This window comes from Equus caballus, chromosome 4 (genome assembly GCF_041296265.1).
Source record: "Equus caballus isolate H_3958 breed thoroughbred chromosome 4, TB-T2T, whole genome shotgun sequence".
NCBI classification, from domain to species: Eukaryota; Metazoa; Chordata; class Mammalia; order Perissodactyla; family Equidae; genus Equus; species Equus caballus.
In genome coordinates, this window is record NC_091687.1 from 86,600,377 (window position 1) to 86,620,185 (window position 19,809).

The window sequence follows — 19,809 nt, forward strand, 5'->3', positions numbered from 1 at the left end:
AAGTAATCCTGAGAAAAAAGAACAAAGCCAGAGGCATCACAATCCCTGACTTCAAAATATGCTACAAAGCTATATTAATCAAAACACCATGGTATTGGCACAAAAACAGACACACAGACCACTGGAACAGAATTGAAAGCCCAGAAATAAAACCACACATCTATGGACAGCTAATCTTTGACAAAGGATCCAAGAACATACAATGGAGAAAGGAAAGTCTTTTCAATAAATGGTGCTGGGAAAACCAGACAGACACATACAAAAGAATGAAAGTAGACCACTATCTTACACTATATACAAAAACTAACTCAAAATGGATTAAAGACCTGAATTTAAGACGTGAAACCATAAAACTCCTAGAAGAAAACATAGGCAGTACACTCTTTGACATCATTCTTAGCAGCATCTTTTCGAATACCATGTTTACTCAGGCAAGGGAAACAAAAGAAAAAATAAACAAATGGGACTAAATCAAATTAAAAAGCTTCTGCAAGGCAAAGGAAACCATCAAGAAAACAAAAAGACTACCCACGAACTGGGAGAAAATATTTGCAAAGGATATATCTGACAAAGGGTTAATTTTCAAAATATACAAAGAACTCATACAACTCAACAACAAAAAAGCAAACAACCTGATCAAAATATGGACAGAGAATATTGAACAGACATTTTTTCAAAGAAGATACACAGATGGCCAACAGGTACATAAAAAGATGTTCCACATCACTAATTATTAGGGAAACTCAAGTCAAAACTACAATGAGATATCACCTTACACCTGTCAGAATGGCGATAATTAACAAGACAAGAAATAACAAATGTTGGAGAGGATGTAGAGAAAAGAGAACTTTCATACACTGCTGGTGGGAATGCAAACTGATGCAGCCACTATGGAAAACAGAGATTTCTCAAAAAGTTAAAAATAGAAACACCATACAATCCAGCTATGCCATTACTGAGTATTTATCCAAAGAACACAAAATCCACAATACAAATAGATCTATGCACCCTTATGTTCATTGCAGCATTATTCACAATAGCCAAGACATGGAAGCAGCCCAAGTGCCCAACAACTGATGAATGGATAAAGAAGACGTGGTATATGTATACAATGGAATACTACTCAACTGTAAAAAAGACAAAATCATCCCATTTGCAAAAACATGGATGGACCTTGAGGGTATCATGTTAACTGAAATAAGGCAGACTAGAAAGACAAATACCATATGACTTCACTCATATGTGGAAGATAAACAAACACACGGATAAAGAGAACAGCTTTAGTAGTTACCAGAGGAGAAGGGGATTAGGGGTGGGTGAAAGGGATAAAGGGGCACATATGTATGGTGATGGATAAAAACTAGACTGTTGGTGGTGAACACGATGCAGTCTATACAGAAACTGATATATAATAATGCACATCTGAAATTATACAATGTTATAAACCAATATGACCTCAATGAAATAATTTTAAAAAATAAAAATAAAATAAAACACAAAGTGGTAATATACCGGCATGGTACCATTGAAACTGACCAAGTGTTTGCAGTTGCCCACCTATCACCCTCTACTTTGCTTTGATAGAGTTTTAGTGAGACTTCTCTCCTTCCTACGTGCCCCTGAACCCTGTCTGCCCCCAAATTTGAGTAAGCACTGAAAGATGGAACTTGTCCCCTTTTTAGTCACCCCAGGGAATCAGCTGACCATAGACCACTTTCTTGTCAGACCCTACTGGTCATTCCCCCTCTGCTTGCCCAAACTTCCCTTTTAAAGTTTCTATTAAGCTTTTGCCTACCCCTCCCTACCATATAAAGCAAAAGCCTTTTTCTCTTTGATTTTGCAATGCTTGTGGATTTCCAAGATCAGAGTGTTCTCTCTATTGCAATAGTCTTTCTTCTGAATAAGTCTTTCCTTATCTAAATCTGGATTTGTTTTTATTTGAGAGAACGCACAGAAGAGAAGCCCAACTTAGGTTTCTCCAGGAAGAAGAGGAAATGGAGATTAGAGAAGGATTCCTGGAAATAATCTGAGAACGGACAGCCAAGAAAACGTTACCCAGACAAACATGGGGGAAGGGAGGAATTCCAGGCTTAGAGGTGGCATGAGTGAATCTCTTGCCACACGGAAGAAAATTCAGATTCTTGCCCAGAATCATAATCTTTTGATCTATGTTCTGCACGGCAAAATGGAGTTCTTCACACCACCTGCCTCTGTTGTTGCTCCCAAACGTCTGCACCTCGTAAGCTTCCTCTGTCCAGGTCTATCCCTCCCTGCGTGTGCCCACACAAGCATACACATACATGTACTTTTTCCTTCAAATACGTGTCCCTTCCCCCTAGCATGCCACGGACACCTCAAATGAACTCCAGTATCTCCAAAACACACAAGGGATCAAGTTGTTGATGTGACAGGTCCGGGCCCTCTCTCAGCATTTTCATGGATTCTCAGTCCAAGGCATTTCATACTTTGGGCTTAGGTTGAATTCCTGCAGCCTGGAGATAGGCGACTAAAAGGACGTGAGAAATATAAAGACAGTGAGCTTTACTGGAAATCCTACAAGGGCAGTAATCAGATCTGACTCATCCAACACCATATCTCTAACCTCTTACAATAGGGCCCCAGTACATAGTAGGTACTCAAATATCTGTTGAATGGAATGTCACATCGGCTCCCGTGAATAGTTCCATCTAGCACAGGATTCCCCTGGCAATAACATCAAGCATGATTTTGAAGAGGAACACAGTGGTTGCCCTCCATGATATCAAACACAAAGGCTGGCAATGTACTCTGCACATCCCTCGTTCCCTTAATAGTCCATTATGTGTCTGCCAGCCATGACGCATGATGCAAATGTGGCCCCAGAGTCACATGGCCCTGAGTACCACTGCCTGGGAAGTGTATCTGAGCTGCTACAACAGGTTTTTTTTTTTTCTCACTGCTACAACTGCCAGGAGGTATGTTTAAATCATTACTTAGAATTCCCTTCCCGACCAAATCTCTTCCCAGAGCTGTTAACAAGAAACAAAATGTGCTGAGTTGAGTTTCATTTTCTCTGCTTTCTCCTGCCTTCCCCTTATGGGGCCCCCAATGAATCATGAAACGGCTCTGGTCAGGTAACATTGAAAGGAGCAAAGAAAGAAGCCTAGTATCTGTCAAACAAGCAGATGTTAGGGATTAAAGACTGTGTGGCACAGTTTTGCCAACAGACATAACCCTTGAAATAATTGGCACCTATTTCAATAAACCATTCACCTTGCAGCATTCTGATTGTACTCTTCTTGAGCAATTTATTTTCAAGGAAACTATAATTATTGCTTAGCTGATAAGTTATGAAGTAAACTGGGAAAACACACCTAATTCTCAGGCCAACTCTTACAGGGCCCACAAAAATGACATAAACGTATTCTGATGTTACTTCATTTCTGCAGAAGGGTGTTTTTATATTATGTTCTATCAACACAGTAAAGTACAGATTGCACCTTAAAGCTCTCATCTAGTGCTGGAGTTTCCAAACAGAATGGCTTTAACAAGGAAACGACTTTGGAAGGGGAAATAAAAGAATGTGATTTCTTTGGGGATAAGCACAGGAGGAAAAGCACACTCTCGTCATGATTCGGGCACTCAGTTGTGAGGCATGCATTGACCAGCTGGCAAGGACACGGGGAAACAGTGCTGGCTAACCTCGTTACAGAAGCTTATCCCTCAGGAGAAACTGGGTAGACTGAGGTCCAAATCCACCCAAAGGAGCAGGACAAACATGGGTTCAGTTCAGACAGAACTCCATAAGTCAGGGTTCAATCCAGCAGCTCTGGCTGATGTTATGGATTGAACTGTGTACCCCTAAAATCCATATGTTTAAGTCGTAACTCCAAGTACTTCAGAATGTGATCTTATTTTCATTCCAGATGTAATTAAGTAAGCGTCATTACAGATCTGATTAATTAAGTTAAGATGAGGTCATACTCATCTCATATGAAGTCATCCAATATGAGGTCATATTGGATTAGGGTGAGCTCCTAATCCAATATGACTGATGTCCTTATAAAAAGGGAAGATTTGGACACACACACATACACAGGGAAAATGCCATGTGAAGATGAAGGCATAGATCAGGATGATGCTTCTATGGATATATGTATGTTAAAGAACACCAAAGATTGATAGCAAATGACTAGAAGCTAGGGGAGAAGCCTGGAACAGCCCTCAGAAGGAACTAACCCTGCTGATACCTTGATCTCAGACTTCTAGCCCCAGAACCATGAGACAATAAATTTATGTTGCTTAAGCCATCCAGTTTGTTGTACTTTGTTACAGCAGCCCTAGAAAACTTATACAGTTGACAATAAGAGTTAGGTAGCAGAAAAAAATAACTCAAAACAGGGACCACACTGTTGAAATGACAGATCCTGGCTCTTTCTAAGCATTTGCATGGGAATCTCTGAGAGAGAAAATCAAACCATCACCCAAGTCTAAACTCCTTTATTCTAGGGATAGGACACTAAAGGAACATGAGAAACATAAAGACAACAAGCTAGCCAGGGTCAGGACCCCAGCACATACTACAGGCTCAATACATAGACAGAGCTTTCTTCAGTGGCTTCACACATAGTCAGACCTAAGCAGCTGTGTGAGAGTACAGGCAGAGGACGAGATACTTCCACCCAATCAGGTGAAAGAGTTGACAAGAAATAGGCAGTGTGTCATGGTCCAAACCTCAGAGGCCAAAGTCTGGGACAGAGCCCCATTCCCAGGGATCCAGAGTGTGACTCAAGGGTGGGGCAACACGGTAGGTTTGCAGTGACCTGGAGAGGGGCTCAGAGCTTGCCCCAGGACCACCAGTTACCGGATCCATCATGGCAAAACCATTCCAAACCTTGAAAACTTGGGAGCTGAGGTTGAGAACAAACTATTGGCCCTGGCTCAGACTCGGGAACTGAACAAAAGTGAAACTGCTGCCAAGGGCATGATGATGCCAGGTGGGAGCAATCAGGTAGAACAGGAGCTTACGCTGTAGGGCAAGTCATACACTGTCTATAAGTGGGTACTTCTAAGTAATCATCAATAGATCAAGAAAAAAGAATTGTCAAAAAACATATATATTTTACACATATGAAACATTTCACAAATACACACATTACAAAGTCGGCATCATATTCTATATTCAATTTTTTTATGCTGCCACTTTTTCTCAGGAAACAATGTTTCTGTTGAAATTATCTTAATTAATTTTACTCACATCACATGGTGTGTGCCCTTTGATCTTGAGCTTGGAGTCCAGAAAGTGCCACCCTCCACTGCCTTATGCCAGGTCTTTTTGTTACATGAGCTGCAGGATACCCTCTCTTGGGCACTGTGTTCTTAGGCAATGCCTCTAAATGATGCCTCCATTAAGGCAATGATCACATCCATTTGTAATTGTTTCTTTGCATCTCTGCATCCTCTGATACATAGTGACAAGCTAGGAAGCAGATGCCACAATACATCTCTGTATCCTGAGAGCCTAGGACAAGTACAACCTGATACATGATGGGTGCACAATAAATGCTGGATGAATTGATTAATATTTAGAAGGTTTACAAAGGAAGAGGAGCAAGCAGATTTGGTAAGCCAACTCTGACTGGTATTTAACTAATTCATGCATTTAACTATGTGCCAACACTATTCTAGGTAGTATATTAGTCATGCTAAGAAAAACAAATAATAGGATTGGTCACTGCTAGGAGGTACAAAGCAAATTTCAAGAATGATAAGTACTGGATGCTTTTAACTGAGCACTTACTTAGGCTTCACTCTGCCTTTTACTCATTGAGCAAACTGGATACAGGCTCAGGGCAATAAGACCACTCCTGGGACACCCATTGATGAGGATGGGCTCCTAACATGATACATGTTGACAGTTACTGAGCACTTGCTATGAGCGACACAATCTTATGTATGATTTCATTCAATTCTTGTACAATCATTATCCCCATTCTATAAATGAGGAAATTGAGGCACAATAAGATTAAGTAAGTTATCCATGGTCCCATAGCTAGGATATGACAGATCTACAACTTAAACCCAGCCGGTCAGAAGCCCTTACCACTCCTCAGTGCTGTTTGGCCTGAGAGATTAGGGGTGGGCTGAACCAACAGACGATAGAATTTTGTATTTGTCAGTAAAAAAAAAAAAAAAAAAAAAAAATTGAATTCTAATTGGATTAACAGTATGGAAGCTCCTGAAGGTTCCCATATAGGTTACACATTAGAAAAGAAAATGCATAAGCCATTGTTGGAAACATCTCTTCCTTTCAGTTCCCAGAGCCTGAGCAAGCCTGACCTCTAGGCTCACAGATCTGGTGACAATGGCCATTGAACAGAAATTCATGAAGCACGGATTATGTTCCAGACACTCTGCTGGGTGTTGGGGGCTCCTTCTGCTGAGAAAAACAAATTCTGGTGGAAAAGGTATACAGAGAAATTAGTATTACAATGAGAGTGGCAAGTGGTGCCACAGGGTTAAGCTCAGGGACTCATAGGAGCATATCACTAAGGACAAGGCAACATACCCCAAACTTGGCCTGATATCTCAACTGTTTTAAGTAGCAACTGAACCATCAGACCCAAGCAAAGACAACTGTCAGGTGACACAATAAGCAGTATTTGACAGCCAGGGGTGACAAGAATAAGACTTAGGATGGAGTACCTACCACAGTGGTCATGGAGAATAGTGAGGAGAACAGAGAGGGTAGGTGTTCAGGAGGCACTCAACATCCTCTTCTCATCTTTCAGGCAGAATATGACTAAATTTGAAGATAATTAATGAATCAAACACAGCCCTCTCTGGCCATTTATCCTACACACCAGGCAATACAGCTACCACCCTCATAATAATATACAGCTTTGCCACACATTGGGAAAAAAATTCATATTATTCTCATTCCTTTCACTAGTAATACTTGATACCAAATAGCACTTTAGAGTTTATGAAAAACATTCACAGGTAGTATATCATGTGATGATCACTGAGCAGAGGCTCCCATCTTGTAGACAAGGAAATTAATCCTCAAAGACTCATAACTGAAGAAGAGGGATTTAAATAAGTTCTTGACTCCACAGTGGGTTCCACTGAACTCTATTGTTTACTAAACACTTAATTACAGCGTTAGAATCATACGTTTGAAAGCACATATTGAATGCCATTTGCTAGTTCACATTAACAGCCGCTGTTGTTACTTAACAGTTCATAAGCCCTAAATATTAAGAAAGGCCGGGGTGAAGAACAGCTTTGAAATGATGCCGTATTTGATCAGGTTCTGCAGGAATTGTTAAAATCATATACACTTTCTTTGGATGCCTATGAAGCTTCTGCAGGATCGCTGCACCTGCAATTCCAATTTGCAATTTCCTCAGCCCTCCTTTGAAGATATTCTTGCCAATTACCTGGTGTTAATATTAATTAAATACGATTTGCAACTTGAAATGTGGTGTTATCAATAGAACTCAGCTGTAGAAATATAAAGTAAAAATTTCAATTGAATTAAAATGTTTCCTTTCATTCATAGTATTTTACAACATTAATACTTCTGTTAAATTGATTTTTGCCTGCTGGAAGTCATTTTTCCAAAGCAATGAACATCTAAAGGAAAAAGCTGCTCTTTATGTATTCTTTTCTTTCTGTCATTGAAAATACTTTGTTTTAATCTTGAAGTGAATCCATTTCAGTTAATAGAAACTTGGTCCTTGTTTATAACCCAATAGGAAAAAAATGCTTTCTTTTAAAACTGTACTGAAATAGTTTAAAAATATGATCCATGGGCAATTTTCAATTGTATACTAGGAATGAAATTTCCCCTACTTTATTGTTTGACTCTCGCCAAAAATAAATCGCTATCAAATGTTTTGGCAAGTGTCAGTCATTTTATATACAAAAAAATGAATAAATTAAATTGGTTTATTGCATTAACATTTCAAACAGTTTCTGCCAATCCAACAACCTCTGTGGTCCCTTCCAACTCTGAGATTTTAAGATTCTGAACACACGTCAGACAATAGTCAGAAGCTTCCAGCATTTGCAGATTAGAAAGAAAAAGTCACGTATGGTAGAAGATTTGACAGAATCAGGTCTATTCTGCCCCCTGTAATGTGTGCGATGACGACTCGAAGGCCTGTCATCTTCAATAAGCCGTTCATAAACATGAGGATTGATTAAAGGAGCTGTGTTGCCACACTGTGCAAATCCACGACGAAAAGATATAATGCGTTCACAAATTCTTTTTATCTTCAAAGATAAAGCTTTAGTTTCCTTGCCCCTTATAATGATAGTGGTAGCATTAACATTTATTATCCTGTCTTCTCTTTAAAAATAATGTAATAAGGGAAGACAAAGAAGTGAAAGAACCTGTCTAAAGACTTAAGGAAGCCATTTATTGAGTCACAAGCTACAAGCCCGAGAGCTTATGATGGAAAAGCATGAGCACATGTTATCGACCTCTTTATTACAATATCAATGAAAACATCATACCAAATAATTGAAACAAGACAGAAATAGAGGACTATGTTCCTTACAACTGAGGGTGTGTAACATGGGTGACGGATAAGTCTTACCAACCAAGAACAACTAAGCTATCCCTTCCCTCAAGCCAGAAGAGACCAAAGGGGAAAGTAAAAATAAATTAGGCCAGAAAGGACTCTGTGGATGTCCATAATTTTCCAAGTGTCATTGAAAAAAGCAGCATCTTAGAAATACACAAAGCAGGGAGGTTGAACAGCCAGTACACCGCTGTACAGGGAGTGCTCACTGTGATCCTACTGGGAAGCTCTTGACTATCTAGAATCCTGGGAAAGCCAGACACACTAGGATGCCACCACCTACCACAGTCTGGATGCCTTGAATTATCTATTAGATCACCCCATCTACTCACTTAGTCAGGACTGGGAGAGGAGAAGTCTGTAACACTCCAAAAGGAACTTCTGAACTGGTTATATTATGGGCTTCTCCATTAACCAAATTCTATCTACTCAGCACCCCTCGCATCTTTATTGCTAAGCGGTTGTCCTCCTAGTCTACCTCCCATCCCTGTCACTGGAAGGTATTTCCCTAAGTACACCCTTCTTCACTGTTACCCCCTGTTATGGGTATTAAGTTGTGTCTCCTAACAAGATATGTTGAAATCCTAACCCAAATACCTCAGAATGTGACCTTATATGGAAATAGGCTCATCACAGATGTAACTAATTAAGATGAGGCCCTACTGGAGTAGGATGGGCCTTTAAGCCAATATGACTGGTATCCTTATAAGAAGAGATGACACAGCGACAGACACAAGAAGGGAGAAGATGGCGATGTGATGATGGAGGCAGAGATGGGAGTGATGCCTCTACAAGCCAATGAACACCAAAGATTACTAGCAAACACCAGAAGCTACAAGAGACACGGAGTCTCTCCTACAGATTTCAGCAGCAGCATGACCCTGCTGACACTGATTTCAGATTTCTAGCCTCCAGAACTTAGATAATAAATTTCTGTTGTTTTAAGTCACCCAGTTTGTGGTATTTTGTTATGGCAGCCTTAGGGAACTAGGACACCCCCTCTCAACGTCACTCCTTTGAGTCTCTGCCACTTTACCACAAACATTCAGTCATGCCATCTGACAAAAGTTCCTGTTTTCCTGGGCCGGCCCAGTGGCACAATGGTTAAGTTCGCACGTTCCACTTCGGCGGCCCAGGGTTCGCCGGTTCGGATCCCAGGTGCAGACCTATGCACCACTTGTCAATCCATGCTGTGGCAGGCATCCCACATATAAAGTAGAGGAAGATGGGCATGGATGTTAGCTCAAGACCAGTCCTCGTCAGCAAAAAAAAAAAAAAAAAAAAAGAGGTGGATTGGTGACAGATGTTAGCTCAGGGCTAATCTTCCTCAAAAAAAAAAAGAGTTCCTGTTTTCTTATGAAAATCTGCTCAATACCCCTGAATGTTTCCTCAAGAACTCCTACCATCTCCCATCATGGAAATCTTCTTCAAAGGAGACTGAGAGTTCTCCCACAGCCGCAAATCCATCAAGAAAAGAGAACTCTCTGCCATACTCTTGGCTTTCCATTGTTAAGTCTAGGCTATACTTTTTTCTTTTAATTTATACTAATTTTATTTTTTCCCAACTTTACTGAGGTATAACTGACAAATAAAAATTGTACATATTTAAGGCATACATCATGATGTTTTTCTATGTGTATGCATGTGGAATGATTACCACAATCAAGCTAATTAACATATCCATCACCTCACATAGTTACTATTTGTGTGTGTGTGGTGAGATCACTTAAGATAGCTCTCTTAGCAAATTTCAGGCATACAGTACAGTATTATTAACTATAGAAACCATTCTGTACATTAGCTTTCCACAACTTATTCATCCTGTGTTACTAAAAGTTTGTACCATTTGGCCAATATTTCTCCATTTCTCTTACCCCTCTCCCTGTGCAATCACTATTCTACTCTCTGCTTTTATGAGTTCAAATTTATTAGATTCCACATATAAGTGAGATCATGCTGTGTCTGTCTTTCTGTGTCTGACTTATTTCACTTAGCTTAATGTCTCCAGGTTCATCCATGTTGTCATAAATAGCTAGATTTCCTTTTTTAAGGCTGAATAATATTCCATTGTATATGTATTTTCTTTATCCATTCATCCATTAACGGACACTTAGGTTGTTTCCATATCTTGGCTATTGGGAATAATGCTGCAATGAACATGAAAGTACAGCTATCTCTTCAAGACACTGATCTCATTTTCTTTGGATATATACCCAGAAGTACAATTGCTGAATCATATGATGGCACTATTTTTAATGCTTGAGGCATCTCCATATTAATTTCCATAATGACTGTACCAATTTACACTCCTACCAATAGCGTACAAGAGTTCCCTTTTCTCCACAGTCTCACCTATACTTCTTATCCTATAACTTTATATATAGCTTCTCCCTAAGAGTTTATCCTCAGCCCCCTTCAATTCTCACTCTATATGTTCCACCTCAGCAACTACCTTTCCCACTTCAATTATCAATATTGTGAGAATGAGCTTCAGATCTACATCTCAGTTCCTGCCTTGGCTCTAGACAAATGTTCTTTGCTGCTCTTCTCCATAAAGATATGTATTGGCACCTACAGTTTATTGTGTTTCTAACCAAACCATACTTCCCATTCCAAACCAACCTTTCCATTTTACTGTCTCTTTTCTATTCCTGGCACTTGCATTCTCCCAATTGCCCAGGTTCAGAATTTCAAGTTCAACTTTGATTTTTTCTTACCTTCAAGCTATACTTCCAATCAGTTGCTAAGTTCCATAGCCCCCAGCTCACAAACATCTCTCAAGTCTATTCCCTCTTCCATTTCTATTATCACTGCCCTATATCAGGCCAAGACTGATACTGCAATGGCCTCTCCACTGGTATCCCCCTCTTATGCTTCTCATTAGTACAATTTTAAGTACACATCTTGATAGATCGCTTTCTCCTCAGCAGCTTCCTCTATTGTCCAGCAAATGAAGGATATGAGGTGAAATACTCAACTACATGTCCATGTCAAGCCTTCCAATTTTGTCTCCCATTCCTTACTTCACAAATTATTCTCCAAATTGTGCTATTTGCTGAACTCAAATATGTTTTGTGCCTTCTCCAATAAAAATCCTATAGCCAAGGATGCCTTGAGCTGATAACATAACAGCTAGGATATAGAGGAGCTATTTGTCATTATTTTATCAAATAACTCCTGTTCCTCTCTCCCTCAGAAGGATCTTCACTGGAGAAGAGCCATGACTGACGTCTATGTTTATGATCATCACTCACTCATAAACTTCATTCTCCAAGACTCACGAAGGACACTTCCCCAAGTCTCAGATTTTGTTAAAATGAAAAACGTTCTAATCAAACTGCACAAGCAATTTATCATTTCACTATCATTCCATTATGATCTGTTTGAATTACTCAGAGATAAAACACAGGAAGCCTCACTTTACACTGAAATTTCTTAGCAATCAACGTTGCTAAAGAGAGAAATTCAGAACAGAGTACAGGAAAATTTACAAGAGTGGGAAAATATATAACTTTATTAATAGGCAGACACTTCAGAAAATGAATTTATACATCTCCTTCTAAGTCAAGATACTAAGATTTCTAAAAACACACTACTAATACGGTGACAGAGATGTCATCACTGTTGTAGCAAGAGGAGCAAATGTTACAGAACTAATGAATTTTCATTAGAGTCATCAGATCATTTCAGAATGGGTTAAGTTGCTACCACCGCCATTCCCATTAATATCATTGTCATGTAAAAGGTTTAATTTTCAGCTATTTTTGTTCTAGATAAAATCTTTGTCATTAAAATGAGGGATGATTTTGATATTTAATATATTCCATGGCATACTCTAGTGTGGTACTAATTTGGCCTTTTCAGCATTCTGCATATTAATTGACAAGCCATCCCTCCTCTGTTCCCCCAGATAAGTGAGAACGGAAATAGAATGGACAGCCAATCAAGTCACAGAATACTGAAAGGATCAACACAGAAGAAATGTGTTACTCTAATCAGGAGCATACAAAATGCACTAAAATTATTTTCTCCCATACCAATGACTAAGATAGAAACAGGAATAACGAACGACACCATCTGAATGCTTTTCTGTGATGGTATTATCAAAGTATAGCAATGCTCCCTAAAAAAGTAAAAACTAAGTACTTCTTATTTTAGTCAAAAGAATAAAACTGCGATCTCACTTAACTTTTAGAAGTGTATTTTATCAGATTCTGCAGCAATTGGCAAATTATGTCCTGTATTGAATTTTTCATAATAATCTGTTCCATACACACAAAATGTGTCCTGTAGTTGAAGAATGTACAGGACACTGTAGAAAACTTATCATTTTGATACATACTCAGTTTCCTTCTCTTGTTGAATTATCACTCTGGTGAGAACTGACATCAGCTGCTTAAACAATGCATTAACCCTGCTTCCAAAGGCTATTGTTTTCATTTGAGTGGGCATTTCCTCTAAGAATAAACTTGGCATTCTTATCCAAGAAGATAACACAATTTGTCATCATTTAAAATTTAATTGAATGTTTTGAATTATTTATATAGCAATAATGATATCATTTAGAATTCCAAAGAGCAAAGATTATGGCATTATGGACACTTACAACAGGTGTGAATAGCTGGCCAATTAAATCAATTAACCCCATCTGTCCAACAGGAGCAGGCCTTTTCTACATTTTCTGCAAGAGCACAGCACCAGAACAAACGTTAAACATAATAAGTAACGTGTATAATAAATTTCCATGCCCTATTATGTGTGGAAGAACAGATCCCAGGCATCCACAAGTCATTGAAGAGAAAATCTTATCCCAATAATTTTAGACTCTTTGTCCTTGCTAATTACGGATAAGCGCAAATCACTCCCATGATCTTTTCCTGAGTGGAAGCCTCCAAGAAAGGCAATAAATTATCAAGATGATTTCTTCCTTCAAGTTCAAAATTACTCAAAAATAGCCAATGGGCACTTTAATTTTTCCATAAAATGTTGTTATTACTCTTATAGAAAAAAATGTAAATTTTATTCAGTAATTTTTAATGAGAATAATAATATTTGTTAAGTTAACAGTAAGATGTCTCCTTTCATCCACAAAGGTATACCGTTGACTAATCAGCAATAAGATTTGTGCTCTAAGTTGTTTTTTGTTTGGCTCTATTTTTCCCAAGAAGTGGGATGGATTTACAACTTCATGACTAAACATACACGTGTCAAATGCCTACGGAGATTTGGACAAGCACCCTGAAAAACGCCTGGGATGGAGCTCACGAGCACTTTGTTCTAACCAACTTTTTACATCTTGCCCTTCATCCCACTGTTAGCTTCAGGGTTTAAGGTAAGAATGAAAATGCAAAAAGTCACATATGACAATAAGAATATCACTTAAGTATAGCTTGGGGGCTACTTCAGTATTATTTTAAGATGATTACCAGTCTTAATCCCTCTAGTGTTGGATGTTAAATTCCACAGCCTTTTTTTAAAATTTAATGACTTGCTAATGTAAACTTTCATCTAGAACAATCAAATAGTATGTCATTTATTCAAATTTACAGTGGCTCCAATGTGCCAGCAAACTCCCTCGTCAAAACAGACAATTTTTAAAAATGTTTGCCTGAGTCAGGAGCTCTATTTCCTAAATTAGCACCAAAGTGTCACCTTGATAGACCATGAACAACAAAATCATTTATAACAAACCCAGCTTCCCCTAGAGTGGACAGCCTAGGTCATGCATCTATAGGAGCTCTAATTATTCCATACAGATCAGAGGGCGCTTGGAGATGCTCAGACTTCTGCAACCTGTCGCCTCCAAATACAATCATCGGATAAATAGACGCTTACCAATCTCCCTTGAGAGCTGAGTGAAGGCCTCCACACCACTCTCTCCATAGTTGCCCTCAGAAGCCAGTGTCGACACATAATTCCACCCCAGTGCTGTCACAATGTCCACCATGGCTTGAGCTTGGTAGGAGTCAGGCGGGACCACCCGAGAGAAGAAGTCATACCTGGTGTTATCACTTAGCTCTGGGGCTGTGGATGCATAGCTGATTTGAGGTATCTGTAAAACAAATGGCACGTCATTTCAACCCATGAGGAATCTTGTCGAGTGATGAACTGTCACAAGACACTAAACAGCCAAAGCTACACCAGAAACCTAGACGTAGCAGCCCGAAGCCAAAATGTGGTTATATGGCCACCAATTTAATTAGAAAGTATTTTATAATGGTCTGTGGGCTGACCTTCTTTCAAAGCACATTTCTAAACAGCAATAAAGAATTTAGTTTTGCTTCAGATTCCATTGTTTCTGAAGCCACAGCAAAACGTTGGTGCTTTTTGTTGTTGTTGCTTTTTTATTCTGTACATGATTACTTCTGGTACAGAAATGAAGGTATCACATTTACAGACATCAGAAAAGGTCACCTCTGAAATTGTCTTTGGCTTTAGGACATAAAGGCTACACAATGACAGACAATTCAATGTGAGTTTTTTTACACAATACTATTTCAATCTTAAGGTTTTATTTTTGGTAAATTATTTTAAATATATAGTTTTTCAAGTCTAGATATAATCATTGAGTACCACAAGAAGATTTAGGAATAGTCAACCACATATTTTCTAATAAAAACATCTTTCTAGCCAGCCCCCCCAAAAAAAGTCACAAAACAGGAATCCATACTGTAATTTCTTTAAGAAAAGAGACGATTTTCTAAGATAAACATGGTGAATTGCCAGAAGACTGTCAAAACTAGGAATCCTATGTTGTTTCTCCTAAATAAATTCAAACTGAGTTACAAATTAACTACATGCCACAAATCTCCTCCTAAAAATTTTTTCAAATATAATATTCACTTGTCTATCCTCTTACTCTAGCAGTGAAAAGTGCCAAGAAAGAAGAACAGAAGGATGCTAAAGAAGTGCAGCAGAGGGACATACAGGCTAGACGGGAACACAGAAGATGCAGGAAATCTAGCATACAAGGCAGGAAACAACATTTCAGCCTCAAGAAACTGCACGTCCAAAGGTATAGAGTCAAGAAAGGGCCCGGTAGATCCAGGAATTGCAGCGTTTCACATGGCAGGAATGCAGGATACCAAGGGAGGAATGACAGGAAATAAGACCGCAGAGCTAGAGAGATGATGAAGGGCTAGTCAGGTATGACTAGGACTGTGGAGTTTATCACAAAGGGCATGGGGAAGAACCAAATGATTGTAACCAAGGGAGTGGTATAATTGGATTTTTGTTTTAGAAAGATCACATTGGCAGCAGTGGGAAGAACAGCGACCCTCAAATTTCAGTGAGCATATAGGTAGCACTATTCCCGAAGATTCTGCCTCAGTATGTCTAGAGGTCTGGTAATCTGCATTTTAATATGCCCTCCAGAAGAATCTGATGCAGGTGGACCCACACGATGCTTAGAGATACATTAAATTAAAGGGAAGCCATACTAGATGCAGAACAACCAGTCAGAAAACCACTATAGAAATCTAAGTCAGAAAATATGAACTAAGGTAGTGGCAGGAGGAAAAAGAAAGGGTGTAGAACTTGTAAGTATCTAAAAGATAGGGAATGCTGTAGGTGATGAGGAGAAATGTGGAATGACTCTCAGTTCTCTGGCTCTGGTAACTGGGTAGACAATGTTTGCTGTTTACCCAGATAGAAGATCAAGAGAAGACTGCACAGACAAAAACAAGGAATTTAACTTTTGATTTGCTTCTTTTGAGGTTCCTGCAAGATGAATGAAAGCAACTAAAAAGAGGGCAATAATATTGGGGGATCTGGAGTGTAAGAGAGTCTTCAGGACTGGAGATAAAGAACGGTGAGGACATAATGGAGGCAGTAGTTCAAGCCACAGAGGCATGTGATCACCCAAAGAAACTATGAAAGAAGGGCAATTTGGGAAGGTGACCTATGCAGCTATGTATCTCAGCACTCCTCTGCTGCCACGCTACAATGTGAGTGAACGTTCAGAAGTCAAAATGACTCCAAGATGCCCTAACTCAGGTTGCTTGATTGAAGATGCAGATTTGACTCGTACGTAAAACAATTAACTTTGCTCTCCATCAGATCCTACAGCTAATGTCACTGCTCTAACGTCAAAAAGGTTGCAGTTCCACCTTCCCACTCAGGGCTGTAAACCCTGGAATCTAACCATGGCCCACTACCCTCTGGCCAACTGATTCCCAATACACATAGATATTTTATGTTTTTTTTAATTTTAACACTTTATTTGTGATATCTCTCCTCACCAATTTTAGTTGAAAATAGAATTGGATAATTTTGCTTGGGGGGATTGTTTGGGCAGCTGCCAATTTTTTTAATTTAGATATAATTGACATACAATATTACATTAGTTCCGGGTGTACAATACAATGATTCAATATCCATATATATTGCAAAGTGATCACAGTAAGTCCAGTCAACATCCATCACTATTACAAAATTTCTTTTCTTGTAATGAAAACTTTCAAGATCTACCCTCCTGGCAACTTTCAAACATACCACACAGTAGTATCAACTATAGTCCCCATGCTATACATTACACCCCCATGACTTATTTATTTTATAGCTGGGAGTCTGTACATTTAACCCCTCCTCCCATTTCACCGACCCAATCCCCATGCCTCTGGTAAACCACCAGTCTGTTCTCTGTATCCCTGAACTTGGTTTTTTGTTTGTATGTTTGTTCTGTGGGTTTTTTTTTTTTTTTAGATTCCACATATAAGTGAGATCATATCAATTTTGTCTTTCTCTGTCTGACTTATTTCATTTAGCATAATGCCCTCAAGTTCCATCCATGTTGTCACAAATGGCAAGATTTCCTTCTTTTTACAGCTTAGTAATATTTCATTACATTATATGGCCGTACAATATTTCATTTTGACCTCTGTATATGTACATGTGTACATACATACATATAAATAGACACAGACAAACAGACACACCACATTGTCACACACACCACATTTTCTTCATCTATTTATCCATCCATGGATACTTAAGTTGCTTCCATATTTTGGTTATTGTAAATAATGCTGCATTGAACATGGGGGTGCACATATCTTTTTGAGTTAGTGTTTTCCACATGGAGATTTTGACTCTCCTCTTGACATCTTTGAAAAGCTCTCAAAATCTAGACAGTCTTTCTTAGGTCTAGAGAGTCCTATTCCATATTGGTGGCCAATGAAGTGACACTGAACTTCCTAAGATATAAAAGCTTCAGTTACCTAGGGAACAGAAGTAGAACAATTTGCTTGGAGCTCTCCAGGGTGCTGTAGAATCTATTTAGCCTCTGTGTAACCTGTATCTATTTATATTGGCTATAACAATGATTTAACCCCAAATTCTTCCTGGTCCTGTTCTCCTAGTGGGACCATGTTAACTTGCTTCTTAAAATTGTGGGATCATGAAAGCCAGTCTGACTTGCCTCCTTCCTGCCCCTTTGCTTACTCTGCCAGATACACTGGCCCTATCTTGGCAGACTATTCCTTTGACTAGGCTTTGTGCCTTGGTAATACATGACTACTCAGCAAGGACACCCCCCCAAACCTCAAACCACATTCCAAACCTTGGCCTTTTTCACCATTATTGCTTGCTTCTAGAGGACCTGGCAGAGAGACAATGGATGACTCAGTGAGATCTATCCCTTACTAGATAAAACTTTCCCAAAGATCAAGACCATGTCCATTTCTATGTTCTAATGAAAGAGATTCAACAGCCTGACCTTCACTTTGGAAGGAATTCTGTGCATGTGTGAGTGTGGTGTGTGCATGTGTGTGTGCGTAGGAGGGGATAGGGAAGCATTCTATAGTGAATTCTATAGCACTATACCATTTCCCTGTCCTATTTGGATATATAATAATCCTCCCACTTCCTCAGGTACTCAGAGTCCAGCAGTAAAATGCCTTATACAACCCCCACCCTGTCTATAATAATGAGCCATCGCTTTCTAAAAATGAGCACAAAGTGTGAAAATTTAGTGTTTGAAACCAAAACTAATTATCTCAAATTACTACCTTCAGTCAGTCACTTTCAGGGCTGTTTAATTAGCAGTCAGCATCATGTTTAGGATTAATTAAACAGGTGTAAAGGGTATATAAAATAAAAGTGCAGATATAAAATGGTTGTTTGAATAATTAGGTAAAAGACTTTCTCCCCAAAGTCTTGAAGCATTTTCTCTTTGCAGATCAACGTGCAGAAAAGTAATGTGAGAGTAAATGTTTGCATTTTCATTTGTTGAATTTTTGCTATGTTGCAGTCCACAATAATAGACACCAGGGTATACTTATCACATTTCACGACAACTTTTCACATTGTCATGAAGTCAGGTCTCACTTTTACTTTATTGTGGTCAACCACTAAGCATTGGCTCATTAGGCATTTTAATTTCTGTGCCAGCATCCTCAATATCTCCACTACCCTCAAATGAAATCCTACTGGCAATTGAAGTACAACTTTTTTTAAAACCTCGGATGTTTCTCTTTTTTTCCCTACGCTAAATCCATCCTAACTCATCCCTTCACCCTGGAGGTTCCATCTACCAGAAACAATAACAACAGTTGAAAAGGTAGTGAGTAGGGGATAGAAGAAGAGAGAGAAAAGAAGAAGAATGTACCAAGAAAAGAAGGTGTTAGGGAAAGCATTCTGCATCAGCTCATCCTTTGTAAGAAGTAGCATCCTTTACAAGCCTCTGTGAACTCCCACTTGCCCATTCAAAGGATAATATCCAAACTCTTTGGTCTAGTTCACAAAGCTCTCATATCAGACTCTGTCCCATCCTTTTTCCCAACCTCCTGTCTTCCCTGTCACACGCTGACAGCAGCTGCACCCCTGCCCACGCTGTTCCCTGTGTAGCAAGACTCTTTCTGCTCTCCTCTGCCTGGTGATCTTCTGCGCAAATTCAATATCCAGCTCAAAAGTCACCTCCTACCTGGGAAGCTTTCATTAACTCTCTCCGGCAGAGCTGTCTTTTGCTGCTTCTTGCTCCCATGGCCTCCATCATGTGATATTAGAACCACAACTGTGTGCTGGGTACGATCCTCTCAGGGACAAAGTCTCTGTTGATTTATCTGGTATCCCCAGGAGCTGACAGAGCAAGTGCTCAATGAATGTTCGGAGGCAAGTAATTAATCAAACTGGGGCAAGAATTTTGATACAGCTTCTTCCCCATGGCCTCCTATTCTGCATTCCAGCAAAACATTGTGCAGGCTATTCTCAGTTTGTCCCTCTCAATCCTTCTTTGTCCTGC

The 19,809-nt window shown here is 39.3% G+C and overlaps 1 protein-coding gene across 6 annotated transcripts in view; it reads right to left on the minus strand.

The window, feature by feature from the left end:
- GRM8 (glutamate metabotropic receptor 8) overlaps positions 1-19,809 on the minus strand; it is a 710,606-nt gene that overhangs the window by 561,833 nt on the left and 128,964 nt on the right. For all 6 annotated transcript variants that reach the window (XM_023639611.2, XM_023639609.2, XM_023639610.2 and 3 more), the window contains exon 3: positions 14,406-14,622. In XM_023639611.2, the coding sequence (XP_023495379.1) occupies positions 14,406-14,622 (217 nt within the window). The remainder of the gene's footprint in view (positions 1-14,405; positions 14,623-19,809) is intronic.